Here is a 20,735-nt window from a genome sequence, read left to right as displayed (position 1 = left end):
GCATTTCATCAATGTACTCGCAGTACTTCTTGGCTGTAATTGTCTCCCCGATTCGAAGGAATGAGTAGTGAATTACTCCGGTCACATTCATTTCCACCAATGCTTTCAGAGCATCGTTTTTCACAGACGTTTTGGGTCTTCCACGCGGTTCATTTTGTACGGAAAAATCACCAGACTGAACATTTTCAAACCAACGCTACACTTTTCGATCGTTAACAGTATCCTCCTCAAACATTGCAGCATTATTACCAAGTTTATACTCGTATAAGAAAATTACACACGAATATCGGTTGAATTCGTATCCTTACGAAATTCCAAACAAATAACAAAATGGAACACTTTCGAGAAAATCTTCTTTGTTGAAATGTGACTCTGGCAAAGGACAGTACGAATATAAACGATGTTATGCCAGAAACAAAAGCATAACGAAAACAAGGGAAACAAACGTTCACATGTAAATAAAATCCGACATTTCATATGCACGAACCTGATATAAGCAAAGAGGTCGGGATAGAACGTTTCTCGTTTTCAGGAGCGAGATTTACACAAATTTCAAACACCGAACAAGAAAATCCTGTGTTCGCAGCACGAACTGAGATCTATCTTTTGAAACAGGTATTCGACGCGAACGGTAGTCAGTTGCCGAAATGGATGTTCTGGGACGACGCGGCGTCGACGCTGGTGGGCGTGCCGTCGAAAAAGGACCTGGGCAGTCATCATCTGAGCGTGAAGGCCATCGGGAAGCATGGCGACACCGCGAAGGACCTGTTCATCGTGCAGGTCGTCCCCGAGAAGCACGAGGAGCTGAAGCACAGGGACGGAAAGGTGAGGTCCTTATCTCCGAGGTCCGGCTCGGGGGCGAGACGGCTCGTCGTTAGCGGTGAAAACGTTCCGTTGGCAACGGTTCAAATGTTTCCGAGCGAACAACAGGTATCCACCGCCGCCTAGCCTCTCCGAGGATTAATCGGAGGGAATTGGTAACCTGTTGTTGAACTCGATCATTATTTCGCCCGTCGTGGCTCGTATTAAATTTCTTTGCAATTTTTACGTTTCTCGAGAGTTTCGTGGAACTCGCCGCTGGATGTCTTGATCACGGTGGATCGCGCGGAGCTCGGCGAATGCTGCTTCGTGAAACAGATTGCGCAAACGTTTCACGGTGTCCGTGAGCAAGATACGATTGTATAGGGTGATTCAAAAGGAACGATTTTACTCGAATCGTTGCGGCGTGCTTGTCTGGTTCTGTTGATGAAATCTTGGATTACCGACCGTTAGACCCGACTAATGTAAATTTTCCCTAGTTGACGCTCAGCTTGGAAACAAAAATGGACAATTTAGGAAGAGGAGGTACGATTATTCGAGCTTCGCGGCTCGTTTTTATAGTCGCCGACAATCGGTAACCATAAAAAGGCTCGAATAATCGTGTCTTTTCTTTCAATATTGTCCATTTTCGTGTACAGGTTCTGAGCGTCAATTAGGGAGAATTTACTGTATATTGTTTCGTGATAATGAAAATCTTTGATTTACTTAAATTTTCTATAATTTCTGTTATAATTGTTTTAGTAGAAAGATCATCGACAGATTTCTCTCGTAGAAACATTTTTGCGATATTATTTTTATATTTTTATATTTTATATTTTATTAACAATAATTATACAATATATTATATATTATATATATATATAATATTAATAATAATTATATAATTATATAATAAATAATAATAATTATATAATTATATAATAAATAATAATAATTATATAATTATATAATAAATAATAATAATTATATAATTATATAATAAATAATAATAATTATATAATTATATAATAAATAATAATTAATCTTATTTTTATATTTTATATTATTTGCAATATTATTATTATCATTTGTAAAAGAAAAAATCAGGGACTAATCGTTTCGACTGGTTCGGTAGTTCTATTCTTAACACTAGATTTACCCGGAACCCGTCAAAATGACGGGAAAGATACATTTATGAGTTATTTATTCACTTTATGTATTACTTACGGCAAATATTACAATAACACTTGTTAAAAATCAGAATAAATATCTTATCATTACTTTTCTAAACTAATATAGAATAGTTATTTTTTGTGTGCCGTAAATCTAGTATTAATAACGATATGTACAAGTCTTGTTGAGAGATTATTGGTTTAGAAGAATCTATTGAGCTGTTGCCTGAAATGGTGAACCTTGTTTGAAAGCTAACTGGATCAGTTTATGCACTGATAAAAGCAAGTAAACAGTTGTTAATATCGAAGTTATAGGCTTTAAAAGAATATAGTGATATAAAGATCGTATTACATACATATGCCAGTTACGAAGCGCTCTTCAACATTTGTGTAAAAATTCATTATTGCATTATTGTTTCGAGGCCAGTGTAACAGATAAATAGTTCTAGCAAACTTCGTTTCGCAGCCTCGCAACCAACAGACTGTCGAGTATTTTTTCTTCCAAGTGTAATGGAAAATTGTCTATTTTTTTTGATACACTTGTTAATTAAACGAAAAAAGAAATATAAAGAAAATTATCACAAGTTTGCAACAATGCTAAAATCTGTAGTTTGAGAAATGTAGAGAGCTTAAAATCATGAAACAAACATCCTATGTAATTAATAAACTGCGGATTTTATGAATTTGTAACAAAAATGAGTGTGAATCAAATTGGAAACAGTGAAAACAGTTAAACAATTTGAGAATGTTATCGTATTACCATCGACTTATTACGATTATTAAGAAAAGAAACATATGCTTATTTAACTCCTGCATCGAACAATAAATGAAAACAATTTTTATTTTGCATAAAGATCCGTTAAAGTTTCGTAATTAAAGTGCACGTAAAGTCTCCCACTAAAAAGATGAATTTTTCATAATCTCCCAGGGTAAACGATTGATATTTAATTCCTTAGAATAAATAATTTCGGGGAAATGTCTTCGTAACATCTCGGTTTGCAAAAGCTTCTGTTTCTTTTGAACCGCCCTGTACCGTTTCCAATCGTCGGTGACGTTCGGTGTCTCGTTAAAACTCGATCGAAAACGTTCGCGCATCTGAAAATTCATGAAGTAACCGCTAAAGAATTCAATTCTTTCTTAATAGACTGATTCAGCGCTGGTTAAAGAGGCCTCTGCCGTTGGGTCTGTCTCTAAATTCGGTTAGCAGCCGCGGCCGTTAACGAAGCGATAAATCAATTAGCCTGTTAATCGGCCCCGTTCGCATCGCCGCCGGGAAACAAACTCGTCTCGTTTGACTTTCACGCGGCCGTTAATCGTTTTAATTGGGTCCGAGGCGATTTTCGGATGACCAATTAATTAATTGGTCCCGATGGTTCGCTCGTTTCGCTCGACGGGAGAAATAATCTCTTTATCGGAACAATCCTTTACGAATGTTTCCGACAGTCGACTCAATAATTGAATCGCGTTCTAGCGTCAGCCGATGGAACTGACTGAATTGACAGCTGATTGCAATGGATTGCTGGCGTTCGATGAAATTCTAATCGAGTTCTACCAACTAAATGCACAAACTTTGGTAAAACGTAGTTCGCTGAAATAGTGTACAGTCCGTTTTGATTGAACAGTATTCATATTGAAATGGTGAAAAACAGTTCTCGATGCACGGCGAGGAAGGAACATTTGTCTAAGCTTTGGAAATTATTATACCAAAGTGACAAAAAACTATTGTTCTGATACGTGAGGGTGGTTCCTAAGGTTTTCTTATTTATTTGACATATCGTTGCCGACAATTGGATATCAAGATATAATACGTAGACTACGGATTTTATGCATTTGTAGCAAAAATGGATAAACGAAACACAGAAGCTTGACAAAAGAATAATTTCAATCCGTGGAAAGATCATGGTAAAAATAGGAGCCATCTGCGGGATCATGTTTTCAGTAATTAAACTTTTACAATCTCTGCACTATATGCCTTGTTATGTAAAATACACGAACTAGAATGAGTAACAAACAAAAAAGAGTTATAATAATTTTAAACCAGTTTTTGATTAATTAAGCACCATGCATAAGTAAACCGCGGATTTTATGTATTTATAACAAAACTGGGTAAACGATACACAGAAGCTTGACAAAAGAATAATTTCAAAATACTGCAGCATTACTTTCACTGTACTAACATCATTAAAAGAAGAAACACATTTTTATCTAATTTCTGCTCGATATGAGAGATGATGACAGTTTTTATTTTGCATTTCCGCAGTCTAGCAATATGTTATAATATGAATTCGAAAATGATACATAGTTGAACTTATAACTTTCTGTTATTGTTCGTAAAATATTTAAATTCAATTACTGTCGAAATCCTTAAAGTGTTTAAGTGCATAAGATTGAGTAAAATTCATCAGTGATTTCGTCAATTATTTTCAGTGTACGTTTATTAAAATACTAGAGAAACCGGAAAGAAGTTCGCAATTGTTGGTCTCAACAGAAAGCTTTATTATTACCGACAAATTATTAAATATTAACCCTTTGCACTCGAAGCTATTTTAATTATATTTTAAACATATTTTCTGATCTATAGTGTTTCTATCTTATATGATCTATTGCGATTTATGCATATGAAACCCTATTGGCAAGTACAAAACTTGCAATTTTAAGAGTCTTTTAGATATTAATGAGTCTGATACTATTACAATTATTTTGAAAAATAATGTAGCAATTTTTAGTGGCGCCTCAAAGTCGCCATTCGAGTGCAAAGGGTTAAATAAAAAAATAATTTCCCTTTTCTTCCAGAACCGTTTCCCAAATAGCGATCCGTTTCTCGAATCCGCTTTCGTAAAAATCTGCAAGTTCGTAATTAAAAAATTCGAAAAGACCCTGATATTTTAAGAACGAAGATAAGCAGAAAATTGAGATACTGGCAGCGGACGCGTTAAAGTCGTGGACACTTTCCTGTTTCGACGGTATGAAAAAGAGGAGAAGGCGTACGAGAGCAGGCGAAAAGAGAGACGCGCGCGAACGGGGAAGAATGGAGGAAAATGGGGGAAAATATGGAGACGAAGACGGGGAAGAAGGGAGGAATGCGAGAAGAGCCGCGGTTGTTTATTCGCCTCGCGTGCACGCGTATCGTGGGACAGAGAGCGTTAACAAAGCGTGGCCGCGCGCGGCTGCGATTGCATCGGTATGCCGCATTTAAATCTCGCGGAGGAATTAGTTTCGTAGACGTTCGCTGATTGATACCAATTGATAGAGCCCGTGGCATCTGCGTCATCCGCAAGCACACTGGCCGCTGGTGACGGCCTTAATTCCGCGGGTCTCCCGCACACTGACACGATTCGCTCGAATGGAAACAACCAGCTGAAACGGGTACGCGATGTCTCTGATTTCAGACACACTGCAACGAGGGAGAGGACCAAACGCTCCTCTCGATTCTGCTCGATGCCAGGTTCGACAACCTCTCGCCGTCCACGCGAGTCAACGCCATCGATAATCTCTCTGGATTCCTTGGACTTCACCTGGTACAGTATTGTTTTTTTAATCGTGACTCCTGATATTATAAAATCTACATTGACGCGTAGTTGAAGTGCAAATATTGCATTTTCTATGTATCTAGTATACAGAATATAACAAATTTCGATAGAAGAAGCTCTAACACTAAATACAGCGTGTCCCATAATTATGTTAACATCCGAAAGGTTACATTTGAAGTAACTTTTTCCTTAGCGAAAATGCAACCCGCGGCTTCGTTTACGAGTTATTAGCGAAAAACAGTGACCAATGAGAGATCGCGTACGGCTAACGCTCCGCCTTCGCGACCACTGCCGCTGCGTCAGACGGCCGGCGCGACGCGTAGCAAGGGCGGACCGTCGACCGCACTCGCTCTCTGATTGGTCACTGTTTTTCATTAATAACTCGTAAACGAAGCCGCGGATTGCATTTTCGCTAAGGAAAAAGTTGCTTCGAATGAGCTCAGAAATCGTCCCTTTACAAATGTTAACATAATTATGGGACACCCTGTATACCGAGCTGTTAACCTGACTTGTATGTATTACCGTATGAAGATCACAAGATCGAATTTATTTAACATTAAATTACATTAACCAACAAGAATTTAGAATTATTTCGAATTTATAAATATTTTCGTGACAAAAACAATGTCCGATAGTACTTAGCAGTAAAAAGAGATAAGTAAAAGGAGATAATTAAAATTCATTATACTTCCGTCTACAAAAAATGTGAAACGAAAGAATATTTGTTAATTCTCGCTTGCTTTATGTTACACAAATGTCGGAATGTAATTGTCGTGTAATATGGTGGCTGCCTGTGATATATAAATAAACTAAACTTCGGACAGAGACAAATGCAATAAAGTGCAACCGAAAGAAAACAGAAAGGAAAGGAAAAATAAAATAGGATGTATGTCTGCACATGTGCAAAGCTTTACGGCCCTCTGGGTGTTTAATCCTCGGAGACTTTGCGACGGCAGAAATATTTTCCGAATTTCAAACTCTCGGGGAAAGCCTGGGAAAAGCGTCGCGGCAAGAGTTACGGTACTTTTAACGAATTCAGAGGACTCGAAACTTCGACGGAAGTTGCGCAGATTGAAAGTCTACGTCCGAAAGGTCTCGCAGGACTCGAGCGCTTTATAAATAATAGTACGGGACTGCCTACGACTCTGGTCGAAGAACCATTCGAGCTCTTCTCCCAACCGCATTCGCCTCTTTCTGCATCAAAATTTAATAGATCTCCCGGATACTTGACCTACAAAAAATCCTGGAGAAAAGAAGGATTCTACGTTCATCCATTTAGAGATCATTAATCCTCCAGGCTGATCCTCTTCCGTACCGGAACCTTTCATTACTCTTGATCCCCGCAATCTCTTCCTCCGCGAAAGGAACAATAAAAATCGAGAATTTCATCTTGCCACGGACGAGGAAATAGTCCATCAGGATCCACGAGGAATAACGTAATAATAGAAAAAGCTTTTCCGCCCTTTGTTTACGGCGTAAAGGCGTATAAAGGTTCGCGCGGAAGCAGAGAGCCGCGCATGTCAATGAGACACAGCATGGGATGTCGGGAGCAGCGCGTTTCCTTCTTGCCCGGCGTCGCGATTAAATTAATTAAGAATTCCCCCAGCGGAGTGAAAAATGCCGGTCTCAAAGGCGTCCAATTTATGCCCGCTGAAACGAAAAGAAGTTTCGCGCGCACGGCCCGGCCCGGCCCAGAGTCGGCCCGGCCAGTGTACGTTTCAAGTTGAAAATTTCCCGCATTATGTCGAGCCCGCGATGCATCTTCCGCGCCATCCCCCGCTGCATCTCGCAGCATCGTAAAAGTTCCGTCTCGTAAAGAAACTCGCATTCGCCTGGGGAACAACTTTATCAAATATTCTTTCTCGCGGAGGCAGCGTCACTTTGTGCGCGCACGAAATTAGGATGCTTCAACAATTCCTTCGTGTCCCCCCTCCCCTTAATTAAAGCCCACCGCGGCGCATCGTTAATTAGCGAGGAAAATCTTGCCGCGATCGACGAGGAAGATATTGTTCCTAACCGATTCTACGTATAGTAAACGGGATATTCTCATAATCGTAGACACGATCGAAAAAGGGGCGACGCTGTGTAACAAAATCAATCGAATTAACAGTATATTTTTCACTTCATTATAATTTTTCCCCTATTCTGTATAACACTTTTACTATTTTTTTATATTTATATATATATTAATAATTATAATTTAAATTATAATTTATATTTATATATGTTACTCATATACATATTTATATTTATATACATATATTATTTATATATATTACTTATGCACATATTTACATTTATATATTATATATATTTTTATTTATATTTATATTATATACATACATATATATATATATAAATATGTGCATAACTAATATATATAAATAATAATAATATATATGTATATTTACCTATCTACTTCTCTTTTATAATCTGCATTTTGTTGAATTAAAATACATTCTACCTTGGTTAAATATGGATTTTATGTTTGAGAAGAAAATTGAATATGCCCTCGAGGTCCATTGGCCGCCGCCATCTTGGTTCTTCAGACGAAAAAGCGTTCCTTCATTTCTGTCTAAAATATTTTACATTTTTTAGTCTTATGATTATTTTTTTTTTGTACTTTCGAAAGGCATTTATTTAATTTTCCGCATATTGCAAAATTAATAAGCAGTATCACGTTTACTTCACTGTGATTCAGATTCAGAGATCGACGTTCTTTTACGTATGGCGTCTTTCGGTTCGCCATTTTGATCTTTACCATTCATGCCGATTTAGTACAGTCGAGTGCAAGAGTCAATCGTGTATTTCAGTCAAAGCTTTTGAAAATCGCATCCATGGTCCCATTTCGTCCGAATAATTCGGCTGGTTAAGTGAATTTCATTTCTACCGACGAATCGATCGGATTACATCGATCGAAAATTTGTTCGACTCTCCGAGCGCCTCGATCGAAAAGTTCATTTTCCGCGTTATTAAAGTAATCGACCTAATCGAAATTGGCTGACGGGCTTTGCATTCCCGCGTACCCTTATGAGTTGTAGAACGCGGCCCGATCGGTAATTACAAAGCTAATCCATTTGCGCTGATTATTTCAGAGCGCGTTTTCGATGCACCCGCAAAATTTCAAGGAGAACTCGAACGTGGACTCCACGGTGATATTCAGTGGGTCTGGGAACGTGAAGCATCGTAAAGAGAAACACCTGACCGCGATACAATGGCAGGTGAGTGCCCTACTTCTGGTAATTCTTTAAAATATTATATACATTATATAAATGAATTTTAGTTTTGAGAGAATTAGTTCCTTGCACTCACATATTAAAGAAAATTTCCGATCGTAGCTAGTTTTTCTCCGTTGAAAATATAATTATATACAAAAATATAAAATATAGAAGAAAATATAATTATAAATCATTTTGGCAACATTTGTTAGAGAAATAATTCTCTTTCAAAGAGAAATGATCCCCTTGAACGATTTGACTGCCACGTCAGCAACCTGAAGAGTTTCATAAAATTGAAGTATTTTATTTCAGCAAATTAAAATTAAAAAGTCAAGTAGTTTGAGATCAATTACTGTCTCAACATTCTCACACATAAAACATTTTATATTCTCATAATAAAACTAGAAAAATGTAATGGATTAGCGTATGAATTTTCAAATCTGAGAATTTATATTTCCCAGAAAATGTATCCTTGAAGATCATTGCACTTCATTTGATTGCTCCAGGCCATTCCAATTATGTATTTCGTGATCGAAAAGAAAGAAAGAAAGAAAGCGACCTTGTATCCGTTTGGCATACACACAGGGAATTTTAAATTCGGTTGTATAACAATTCCATGGAAAGTAACGATTGGATTTCTCATCAGGTCGGCTGCGACGGCCACTTATGGAGGCATCAGACGGATTTGGTGAAACGATTGCGCGAGCAAGCGAGGGACGGCACATTGGCGGAGGTGATGCAGCTTCCGGTGCTGGTGTGGCGCGTGAAAACAGAATCGAGTTCCTTATTGAGGAACCGGAGGGAAGCCGGCTCCGGAGACTACGGTACCGACGGCTATGACGATGCTAACTACGACGAGGAATACGACGAGGAATACGACGAGGACGACGGCGAGGACGGTGATGACTCACAAGTGCAGCCGACTTTCGTGCCGGATACGAGTGGCCCAAGAGGGAACCTCGCTCCGGAACATCCTCACAGACACCACCACGGGGAGGAGGCTATCGACTGGAATGTAAGCACCTTTCCGAAGAACAAACGTTGAAAATTGTACGAGCTGGATTTTGGAGGAGACTCCGGCTAGTCCGCGACACGGATGTTGTAACTCTTAAATGAACTTTTGAAATGAATTTCGAAAACGTGGCGAGTCGATTAACGTTGGATCATTGCAAATGTTCGCGTTTGATTTTAGCAGATATCGCTAAATTATTTATTTAACGGAATCCAACGTTCAAGCTTCCCTGCAGTTTTTATTGTTGAATCAATCGAGCAAAGATATTTAGCATTTTGTCAATGGTAAAGACTACGGAGATCCTATTTTTGGAAAACCAGTTAAAAAATAGTTGGAATCCAAATACACACATATTATACATATGACATAAGTACATATGTACTTTTAGAAGTACTTGATGTATAAGATATATTTTCATCAAGCCAAATTGTTCAAAATTCTTAGTGCTGCATCTTTTTTGAACGACATTTTATAAAGATAATATCCTCCTGGCCTTAGCATGGATTCTATCCATTTTGCTACGCAAAAAGAAAAAATGAAATGGCATTTTCGCACGTACCGATATGAATAAAATATCACGTTATTTAACAACATGACAGAACTTTAAAGTTCGAATTTGATTCTATTCAGCTCTTTTTATCAATTTTGCTTGTACAAAATTTCTCAGAGGATTACTAAAAATGTTGATATGGACTACAGTGGCAAGTCTATCGAAAATTACTGCAAGTACATCTTGATAAGACGAAAAATATTAGAAAATAAGGTTTGCAAAAAATCCTGTTTAAAGTTATGCGGAAGTTGTGCGGGAGTATGCGTAACATATTTTAGACATTTCTAATTGGAATCAATCCTTTTGGTGTGCATGTTATTAGAAACGTATTACTTCAAAAAGATGCAATGCAAGGAATTTGATTCTTTGGATTACAGAGAGTAGCATCTGAATAGTGATTAATACTGTAGAATGACGTGGTACATTTGTTGTTTTAGACCGAAGAAATCGACGACGTGATAACATCGGTGAACCAGGCGAACACATTGGAGAACGCGTTGAACAGAAGCGCCGCGGAGACCAGCACGGTAAGTGCCGCAGCAAGAATCCATCGTTGTGTCGTCGCAGCGGCACCATCGTGTCCGAGAAGACAGGAAACCATGTACACAAGATCGTCTAGCGATAACCGGCTTTCATTGAAAGTTCTTATTTCTGTCCTTCCATTCTCGCCATTGCCAATCGCTTTGAGGGGATCGTTGCGCTTCGGATACTTAGTGTCCTAGCTGTGGGTACTGCGTGTTTTAATGTCGGCCTGTTGTTGCGATTTCCGCGCCGTTTTAGACGGCACATTATCGATCGATGTATAGAAGAGAGTCGGTCCCGCATACCCTATGGAAAGAGACGAAAGTCCGAGAGACCGAGATATATACTATTTCTCTATACTCCTACTACCACTTACCACCACTACTACCACCACTACTACCGTTTATCGTCTCTTCTACTTTGCTCTCTTACCTATCATTATTGTAACTAACCAAGTTTTTCGTGCCGTACAACGCATCTACTAACGATTTCGCAGACAACAACCACTGAACTTACATCACCACCATCATCAACAACTCCGACAACAAGTATCACCACAACAACAACATCAACCCCCACGACGACTACCTCAACAACAACTCCAACTACAACCACCCAACAAGCCCCGTCGACGACCACTAGTACTACAACTAGCACAACTACGACTACAACAACAGCCGATACAACAACAGCTACTAGCATCTTGGTACCGACCACCGTTCCGACGGCCACCGAATCTCCGAGACCGGACACAACCACCGGCGAGACAACGACGGAGAACGCCAAGCGATCGGAGAACGAATCCGTGAACATCTCGTCCGTCATTATTCCAGAAATCACGACCCTACCCTCGGTAATCCCACATTCTAGCACCAGTGGAACCGTTGCGACCACCATAGAGAGAACGGACACAGACGTCAACGGTGGTACTGTTAATGTCACCACGGAGGAGGTAATGCTTCAATGCTTCGAGCTTCTCATTTGTATTATAGTCCATGCTGCTGTCATTATAGCCGCGATTACGACGAGTCTCTCGCTTCGCCAGTCGGTTGCCAAACGAATCCCGAAACCACCCACGTAAACGTAGCAAAGAATCATGTGCCGAGCTTCTGCTTCTTTTGTACGCGTGTGCTTCATTTGTTATTCATCGGTGCGTCCTCGATTTGTTAAACATTCTCGCAGTGTTTACCTCGCCAACGGCGGATGTATGAGAAACATTGAAGCGAACAAATTACAGTTTCTTGCATAAGTAGCCTGTGGATTTTATGTTATGTTGTAAGGACTGCAATAAATTCTTCCTAATTGGCGCTCAGCTTGGGAAGAAAAATGGACAATTTTGGATGAGGAGATGCGATTAATCGAGCCTTGCGGCTTATGTTTATAGTTGCCGATTTTCAACAATAATAAAAACGAGGTGCAAGGCTCGAATAATCTCTCTCCTAAAAAGGCTCTCTTCCCAAATTGTCTATTTTTGTTTACAAGCTGAGCGTCAATTAGGGAGAATTTACTGTAATCATATTCATGGCGAATAGATTTTTGTCATCGTTACTTCAGCTGATGTTTATAATTACAAAAAACATCTGGAGTTTGCTCATAAATAGCGTAACATACGAGTTACTTTCTGAAGTAGAGAAACATGTATAATTCGATGAGAGGAACCAAATATTGCAACATAAGAAGGAGAAGCGACAAGACTCACGATTCTTGGTGCATCCTTGCGATCATCTAGTATTTCTTCCTGCCGTATCGATCATAGTTCGTTCCCCTATATCGGTGGTCCACCGAGACACTAATCATGTTTTCCTAGTTCTAAAATATCTTCTTTCTGCCTCCAGCCAACGGAACAGCCGTCAGAATCGACAACGAGACAGACCGTATTCGTATCACCCATTACAGTACCCGTAAGCCACGCCACAACCACTACAACTCCAGCCAGTACCACGTTACCAATATTGGTCACGAACACTAGCACAACACCTACAACATCAACAACAGAAATGCGAATACCGACCACCACAACTTCCACCACAACTACTACCACGGTTCAGCCTACTACTAGCAGTATTGCTATCACAACCACTACCACGACAACCGCACCAACAACGACCAGAGCTACCACCACTGAACTACCCAGAGTTATCACGGAAACCATAGAGTACGGTCTCCACAACTTCCCACCCAGACAGGATAAGAGGTTGAAGAAAATACCGGTGACCGCCGGCAAACCCCTGAGCTACATCATACCGCCCAACACGTTTAGCGACTTAGAAGATGGCGATACCAGAAACCTAAGACTAAGCTTGTATCTCCAAGGCGCGCCATTGAAGAGCTCACACTGGTTGCAGTTCAATCCAAACACCCAGGAGGTCTATGGATTGTAAGCACTCTTCTTCTTTGAAGAATCCTTTCCAGAGAGCTTTCAGGTTTCTTAAACTGCACTGTTTTTAGACCACTGGAGAACGACATCTCCACCTGGACCTACGACTTGATAGCTGCAGATAGGGAGGGACTAAACGTGACTGATCGACTCGACATCCACGTGCAACAACACAAACTCAGTCGTAGCGTCAATCACGAATTTAGTATTTACCTTAGGATCGATAAACGTTCTGAATTCCCCACAGACGTGGATTGGGAGTTGAAGGTACGCAGCGTTGTGTTTACATGTTGTTTGCGACGATCACTATTATTAGTGATGTAATATCGGTTGCGTTTCAGGTGATTCGAAGCATAGCTGAATTGTACGGCGACAGCGACACGAAACATATCACTGTTCGATCGGTCGACATCCTTAACGAGCAAGCTATCTTCACCTGGACCAACGACAGCCTGCCGAGAAGCCCCGACTGTCCAAAAGAATACATCACTGATCTGTTACGTGTAAGTATTCTGTTGCAAGTATTATAATAAAAATACTGGTGAGCTTATACCGATCATATGTTATCTACTTAGATGCTCGTCGACCGAAGCGGCGAACCCAGTAGTGCGCTGAAAGAAGTGCTTGCCCCGGAAATCAGAGTGAAACGAGTGGTGCATCAAGGAATCGGCCAGTGCGAGGACATGAACAGACCAGAACCGCCGAAAGTTTCCACCCAGGAGCCTAAATCCAACTTCCCGCCCATGTCTAGAAACCAAGTGGACCTCGTCAATGCTACTGTTGGTCAACTGCTGGTATTCAAGGTGCCAGAAGTAAGTTTGCCACGTCTTTTTAACACTGCGGTTACAAATATAAATATTTATTACATAACATATGCATAGCTTTATTTGAAAAACCTTGATAAATTATCATGATAATTCTTTCAGGATACCTTCTACGATCTTGAAGACGGTTCTGCCCGAAATTTGCGAATGTCTCTCTTGACCATTGAGCGCACGCCTATACCAGCCCACGAATGGTTACAATTCGATAGCAAGAATCAAGAGTTTTACGGTGTTCCCATGCGCAGTGATGTGGGACGTAAAGAATATCAACTAGTCGTCACTGACAAGGAAGACGCTAGCACCACTGATGGTCTTGTGGTAGTCGTCTATCCAGCGCCAATGATGCATCATACAGTAGAATTTTCGATGACTTTGGATATCCCTTACGATTCGTTCGCGCACTCCGCCCTTCAGAAACGTAACTTCATTGAGAAGCTGCGTGATCTGTACCAAGACAAGGACACCAGTTCCATATCCTTGCACAGTATATCTAATGGCAGTACGGTAATCACGTGGCACAACAGGACTTTGCCCACCACGTACTGTGCCGACGACGAGGTGAGCAGATTGCGATCGGTGCTTGTCAAGAGCGACAACGATCGACGATCCGTGACCGATGAAGTCTTAGATGCTATGGGCTCGAAGTTCCCCGTGAAGCAGATAACAGTAATCCCTATGGGGATCTGTCTCGGTGAACTGACCGATTTTCACTCGCCGGGTAACAATGTTCCACCTGTGGATGACTCCACTTCGGTTGGAACATTCCACGATGACTACCTCATCACGTTTGTTCTGCCTGCTATAATCATCGCTGCAATGCTCATCCTCGCGGGTATTATTGCCTGTGTGCTGTACAGGCGAAGGAGGAGTGGAAAAATGAGCGTCAGCGAGCAAGACGACGAAAGACAGAGCTTCCGAAGCAAAGGGATTCCTGTGATCTTTCAGGACGAGCTGGACGAGAAACCTGATCCAGGTAAATACAGTATGTTGACTTTGATTACTTTTTGTTAACCCATTTGTATCTAAAGTGTTGTTCTTCATGCATATAATATTCTTTCACCTAAGTTTCGTAGTACTAATGTAAACGATTTTTATCTAGATATATATTTATACCAAGGTTTTAGTTATATTTACCAAAAGTTCTAACAATCGAACTACTTTTTTCACGCTCCTGGATTTTGCTGTTATACCTAGTCAGTTTTTCTGATCACTAAGTAAAATGATTAAGAAGGAAATCATATGATAATCCTGAATCGTAAACTAAACTACTAATAGAATATTGCAAAATACAACTAAAATATAGAAAAACATTCTTTTCATATTATCATTATCTTCATTAGAAGTGCTATCATCGCCAGTTATAGTTGCATTTCATTTGAAAGAATAAAAGCTTCCACTGCTGCTACAAATGGGTTAATTTTTAATACAATGTTCAACTCGATTGCTATTAATTCCGATTCTATATGGCTTGTAGGTAACAAATCACCGGTGATTCTTAAAGAAGAGAAGCCACCTCTGCCGCCACCAGAGTACCAGAAAACTGAGGACGGAGCGGACGTGCCTATGTTACCAAAAGAGAATTCGGAGGAGCCTTATCAACCGCCGCCGCCATTCGCCACGAACCGCGATACTAATCGTCAGAATCGGCCGAAGCCGACCCCCACGTACAGAAAACCGCCCCCATACGTACCCCCCTAACAAAATACGGTCCACTCCCCCACGCGCAAGTATATGCTAGCGATGCTCGGAGACTCCCCAATACACACGCAAAACCAAAACAATTATCAGAAGAAACCTCAGACTGCCGGTGACGTCGACGGTTGTGGATCTCTGAACGTATACAGCAATTTGTAAAGCTTTTTCGTTCGTCCGGCACACGAATCCGGTAATATAGAGACATTCGCTGGCGAGAAAAAGAATCGCGCGTGCACTTTTTACTTACATTTATCGTATAATGTATACACACATGCATACACATATACATACAGAGACATGCTCGATCGTCGCTGTTCGTACGCGGTAATTGTATTTAAACGGAGACTCTCGACTGGGTCCCCGATACATGTTTTTCTTCTTTTTTTTTTTTAATATATATATATACATATATACTATTTCCGTTCTTTTTCGAAACTGATGTACTTTACCGAACCGTCGATATTTCACGGGAAATTTTTCTAGGGAGTATGGGATACAAATCACGCGTTGCCTTTCGTAACGAATTCAAACCGTAGACGAGACGAAGGATTCACTGCTCCGACTCCGGGATTAAGCGAATTTAGATTTTAGGTTTTACTGGATAGAACACATCGATACGGCGAGGTTGTTCACTACTTTCGGGAGAGGAGAGGGGGCAAAGGGGAGGGGAGGGGGCAGCAACGATACTCGTTAAATATTTCAGTAATCAGTGCCATTTTTGTAAGCAATAAGGGTATCTTGCTGTGATGCGGAAGACTATCGTGATGGTCCGACGACATTCACGCGGTTACTTAACTGTTATACGGTCTCCAAGTATCAAAGACTATCAATTTAACGAATCTTCTCATCGTACAACGTACCTACAACGTGTAACACTGCCAGATGATTAAAGAAGAAGAAAAAGAAGAAGAAGAAGAAAAAAAGAAAGAAAGAAAATCGATTGGTTGTCGGGTGACGCAGTTTTTCGCCAATTGCGCGCCATTCTCTTTTCTTTTTTACCGCCTAGACGACAGAATTGAAGCCGAGAAAACGAGTTCGATCGAAACTGAAGCATCCGACGATCGGTTTTTCATTTTAAAAAGAAGAAACGATAAATGTGTTAGAGAGAACTGAGGGTTTTAAGAAAACAAAAAAAAAAGAGGAAGAAAGAAAACGAGAAAAAAAAAGAAGAAAACTTAATCGACTATATTATCTGTTCGCGCGATGCCATTGCAGAGTGACAGCAAGAAAAATGCTTCCATTGGCACTGTAGGCCATGCAGAATGAAAAATGAAAACTAACGATAACAAATATATATATAAATATGTATATTACCTAATCGTCGTTCGATAGACAGTCTGCAGTCACTTAGGTCAATGTTGTTTATACGCTGCCGGACCCATGTCACAGCATTTAATTTGTTGTCATCATTGTTCTGTTTCTTTTTACTGCACACTTGTACAGAGTGAAAAACGGGGAGGCAGGAAAGCTTTCTGTTCATTTTCGTTTCTTTTTGGATTTTTTGTTTTACGCACAATATCTTACGTTTCGTTTACGACGCTACGCTTCTCTTTTCAACAACTCCTGGCTATTGCCAACAAAGATTTTCTATTCGGCTACAGTTTTTGTAAGAGCCTTCGAACGAATCTTAAAGACTTCGAACACAGTGTTCGAACCTGTTCGCAGAAGAGAGTTATTTAATTAATTTAATCGTCATATAGTTACCAAGCCAAAAGATACTTATTTAAAAATGGAAAAAGCAACAAAAGAGGGGGAGGAGAAAGATGGAAGAAAATGGAGAAAGCGAGAAATATAAAAAAAAAACAGAGGGGCGAGGAGGCGGATAAAGGTTTAACGAAGACCCGTTTAATTGATAAGGTGTACATGATGTATGAGCTATAATCCTTTCTGCGCGGGGCGCATACATATACATGGTTTTATAAAATGATTTTGTATAATCTCTCCGAACCGCTCTGTTCGCAAGGTCCTTCTTATGTAATTCGAACGTGGAAGCGTGTTTTCTGGGCTCGATACGGGTTATGCGCGCCGTTTCTTCAACACCTCGATAATTTCCTGATATTTTTTTGAAAGGAAGGGAAATACGAGAAATGGCGAGACGAAAGAAACCTGTGGGGAGGGGGATTTTGGTGGTGCAGAGAAATAAGAGCAAATGGAAATATCTTGCACCTCGAATTTGAAGGCTCCGTTTGCATCCGCTTCGCGAAGAACAGGTAGTTGACGAATCCGCAAATTTGGGGTCACTCCTATATAAACTCGTGTGAATGATGATATGATGATGCTGCTGATAATGATGATGATTAATTGTGTATGTAGAATGATAAACGGATGTTTCGTATGCAAGCTAAATTACAATATAATATATATTACTATTAATTCACGTCTTTGTAATGTAGAAGTATATTTACGCGACTACTGGAATCCTTTTTCATCGCGACTTGTTTATCGCAGAGGGAGCCAGACGGAAGAGAACTTTGATCATATGAAATGAAAGCGTTACGTTGATCTGAGAGAAATGCAGGGTGGAGCGTGTGATACAAGGCTCAGCCGTGGAGATGCTGTAATCATGTTTCGACAATATCTTGTCCTCGCACATTTTCAAGAGAAAACCTTTTCTTTGGAAAATCGTCGATGTCTCCTAAAACATTGTTGATTCAACCATCGGAGACTTTGTAGACAATAAAATCTAAGTTGACAATAGATTGCAAATTTAAACCGTGTAATTATTAAATATTCTAAAAGCAATTCGGGATTTAGTACGAAATAAAAACTTATTTTTCGTCCATCGAGTTTTAATATATTATATACAATATATGTAACATTATAATTGTTGAAAATTGTATGAGAACATTCGCAGTACGTTACAAACGATCATTTCTCTTTAAGTTACGGCGAAAGTATAATCTGAATAGTCAGTTGATTTTACAAGTAACAAGCTCATAGTGCACTTCACTTCATCCTATACTCCGCGTACTTTTTATTACGAGTTATTACAAATTGTTGTCTTCGTTCAATTCTTTCGAAAGACAGATTAAAGTACTTATCTCGCAGTATTTATTTTACAATCGGAAAGCTCCTTGTGTACTTACGTCTCCTCGGATCGTTGCTCAACGATCGCGACGCTCGCCGTACACACGTTCACTCCGCAGATTCAGCGAGTAGCGGAACCTCGGAATATTTTCTATTTTTGTATGCCATTTTTAGCGTGTCTCTTCTGCAAGGAAATTGTAAAAGGTGTACTGGCCACGGAACGAAGAGAGATCGACCGCCCTCGGGCCACCACTGAGCGCACCTTTTTTTACACGAGAAGCTCGAATCGCAGGCGACCGATCTCCGATTTACGTGGCGGAAAACGAATTAGGGCCGATTCCCGATCCCAGCGCCGGTAAACGCGCGGCTGCGATAAGCAAGGACACCTCATATCATGCTTTTAATCCATATCATCGCTCGTTAAACTTCGCGTTGCTCTCAAGCGCTGCAATTGTGTTAACTGTGACGGAACGTCGAAAAGAAAGGAAATGCAAGGAAACGACGATTGTGTATGATATAACGTGTACGATAATTAATAAGGATAGGGACGCGCGAGCGTGGTGACAGCGGGAGAGACTCGAGGAGCGACGGAAAGGGAAGGGAATTTCTTTGACAAAGGTTGCCGGGGACGGGGAAAGTCGTCTTTCTTATCTTCGGAGCGATTCGAAAGTATTTTGTACAAAGGAGAACGAGGGGAAAAACGAACTACGAGAGAGAGAGAGTGTGTGTGAAAGAGGGAGAGGGAGGATTGGGGGAAAACGATCTGAAAATCGAGAGATCGACTCGCTCCTGAGGGAAACGAACGGGGAGGATTCACTAATACGGTGTCGTGTATAGGAATTTCTTGTATACAATAAGAACCACATACTGACTGGGATTTTCAAATTATTTTTGTCCGCTGTAGCGCAGCTCGATGGTACCGGATATCGCGGGACCTCGTCGCAAAACCAAGCGTCCGGCTCGTCGACGTCGTCGAGCGTCTCGTCGCCGGCGTCGACGACCAACGGAACGAACATTGAATTAATAACACACGTATACAGATATCTCTCGACAAGTACTACATATTAAACACGTGTAAAGTTAAGGAGTTAATAATAAAGCCATTTTAGGATAAAAACCGATTTGTTTTCCGAGCGCATCCCCTCCCCCCCCCCCCGGAAGTCTGTTGTCTTTCGATTTCGACGAACGATCGGAGAATCCTTGCCTCCGGCGTGCCGGGATTTCCAAGGGATCGGCCTTGAGACTTTTACTCCGTCCACTTGAGAACGGACCTTGCGGTTTCGTCTCGAGCACGCTATATCGATCACGATCGAACGCGTGCTCTGTTATCGGGAATTAAGTGAAATCGACGGTGATTAATAAGTTTATGATTACTAGGAGCAATTGCGTTCGGCGGCGAAGGACAGCTAACGAAATCAAAATGTTTTTAACGGGTCGCTAAAAGCTCGCCTGCAACGCTCGCCTTCGGGACCTTGAGAGTAATCTTCTGCCGATTTTTCTGACCTTCGCGGATTCTCTTCGCGGTAACAATAAACCGATTTTTATGTATCTTCTTTGTTTTCTTTTTAGAAAAACGGTATACAGCTTACGGTTAAACATATTTCTCAGTTTTGTGTCGTCCGTGCAGTTTCCCGGCGATGTTTAATAATGCTCGTAATACTTAAATAATGCTCGGGAACAGGTAAATTTGCATGCGAAATTGTAAATTCAGAGAGAATCTTCCTATTGGTCTGTTTGGTCTTCCAAAAGAGATCTTTTGAAATTTTGGCCATTTAAAAGTACTGTAATCCAAGAGAAACGCATTGAAAGCTCCTTTGTTTCATGTGTTCTTAACGAATATTAAGTAACTTTAATTAGTCGAGTTTCATTTTATTTAAATGTACAAGGTAAAATATTTTTGTAGATATTCTGATAGAAGTAATCTTTCGATTCAAGATATTAGTTCGCTTGAATGGTGCAAGTCGGTCCAACCTGTCGCCCCTGTCCTAAGCTGTTTATTCATACTACTGC

At 40.4% G+C, this 20,735-nt stretch overlaps 1 protein-coding gene across 6 annotated transcripts in view; it reads left to right on the top strand.

Annotated features, from left to right (window-relative positions):
- Positions 1 to 19,842, top strand: part of LOC117218790 (uncharacterized) — a 156,932-nt gene extending 137,090 nt beyond the window's left edge. For 4 of the 6 annotated variants that reach the window (XM_033467433.2, XM_033467435.2, XM_033467434.2 and 1 more), the window contains 12 exons: positions 616 to 825; positions 5,360 to 5,488; positions 8,596 to 8,721; positions 9,365 to 9,733; positions 10,718 to 10,807; positions 11,299 to 11,754; positions 12,638 to 13,179; positions 13,251 to 13,446; positions 13,521 to 13,682; positions 13,755 to 13,991; positions 14,106 to 14,985; positions 15,478 to 19,842. In XM_033467433.2, the coding sequence (XP_033323324.1) occupies positions 616 to 825; positions 5,360 to 5,488; positions 8,596 to 8,721; positions 9,365 to 9,733; positions 10,718 to 10,807; positions 11,299 to 11,754; positions 12,638 to 13,179; positions 13,251 to 13,446; positions 13,521 to 13,682; positions 13,755 to 13,991; positions 14,106 to 14,985; positions 15,478 to 15,701 (3,621 nt within the window). In that variant the 3' untranslated portion in view covers positions 15,702 to 19,842. The remainder of the gene's footprint in view (positions 1 to 615; positions 826 to 5,359; positions 5,489 to 8,595; positions 8,722 to 9,364; positions 9,734 to 10,717; positions 10,808 to 11,298; positions 11,755 to 12,637; positions 13,180 to 13,250; positions 13,447 to 13,520; positions 13,683 to 13,754; positions 13,992 to 14,105; positions 14,986 to 15,477) is intronic. The other 2 variants (XM_033467437.2, XM_033467438.2) reach the window with 2 other exon arrangements.
- Positions 19,843 to 20,735: the final 893 nt, after the last annotated feature.

Source organism: Megalopta genalis, chromosome 8, assembly GCF_051020955.1.
Source record: "Megalopta genalis isolate 19385.01 chromosome 8, iyMegGena1_principal, whole genome shotgun sequence".
In the NCBI taxonomy this organism is placed as follows: Eukaryota; Metazoa; Arthropoda; class Insecta; order Hymenoptera; family Halictidae; genus Megalopta; species Megalopta genalis.
Note: the sequence above shows the minus strand (reverse complement) of the source record. Positions and strands in the feature narration are given on the sequence as shown.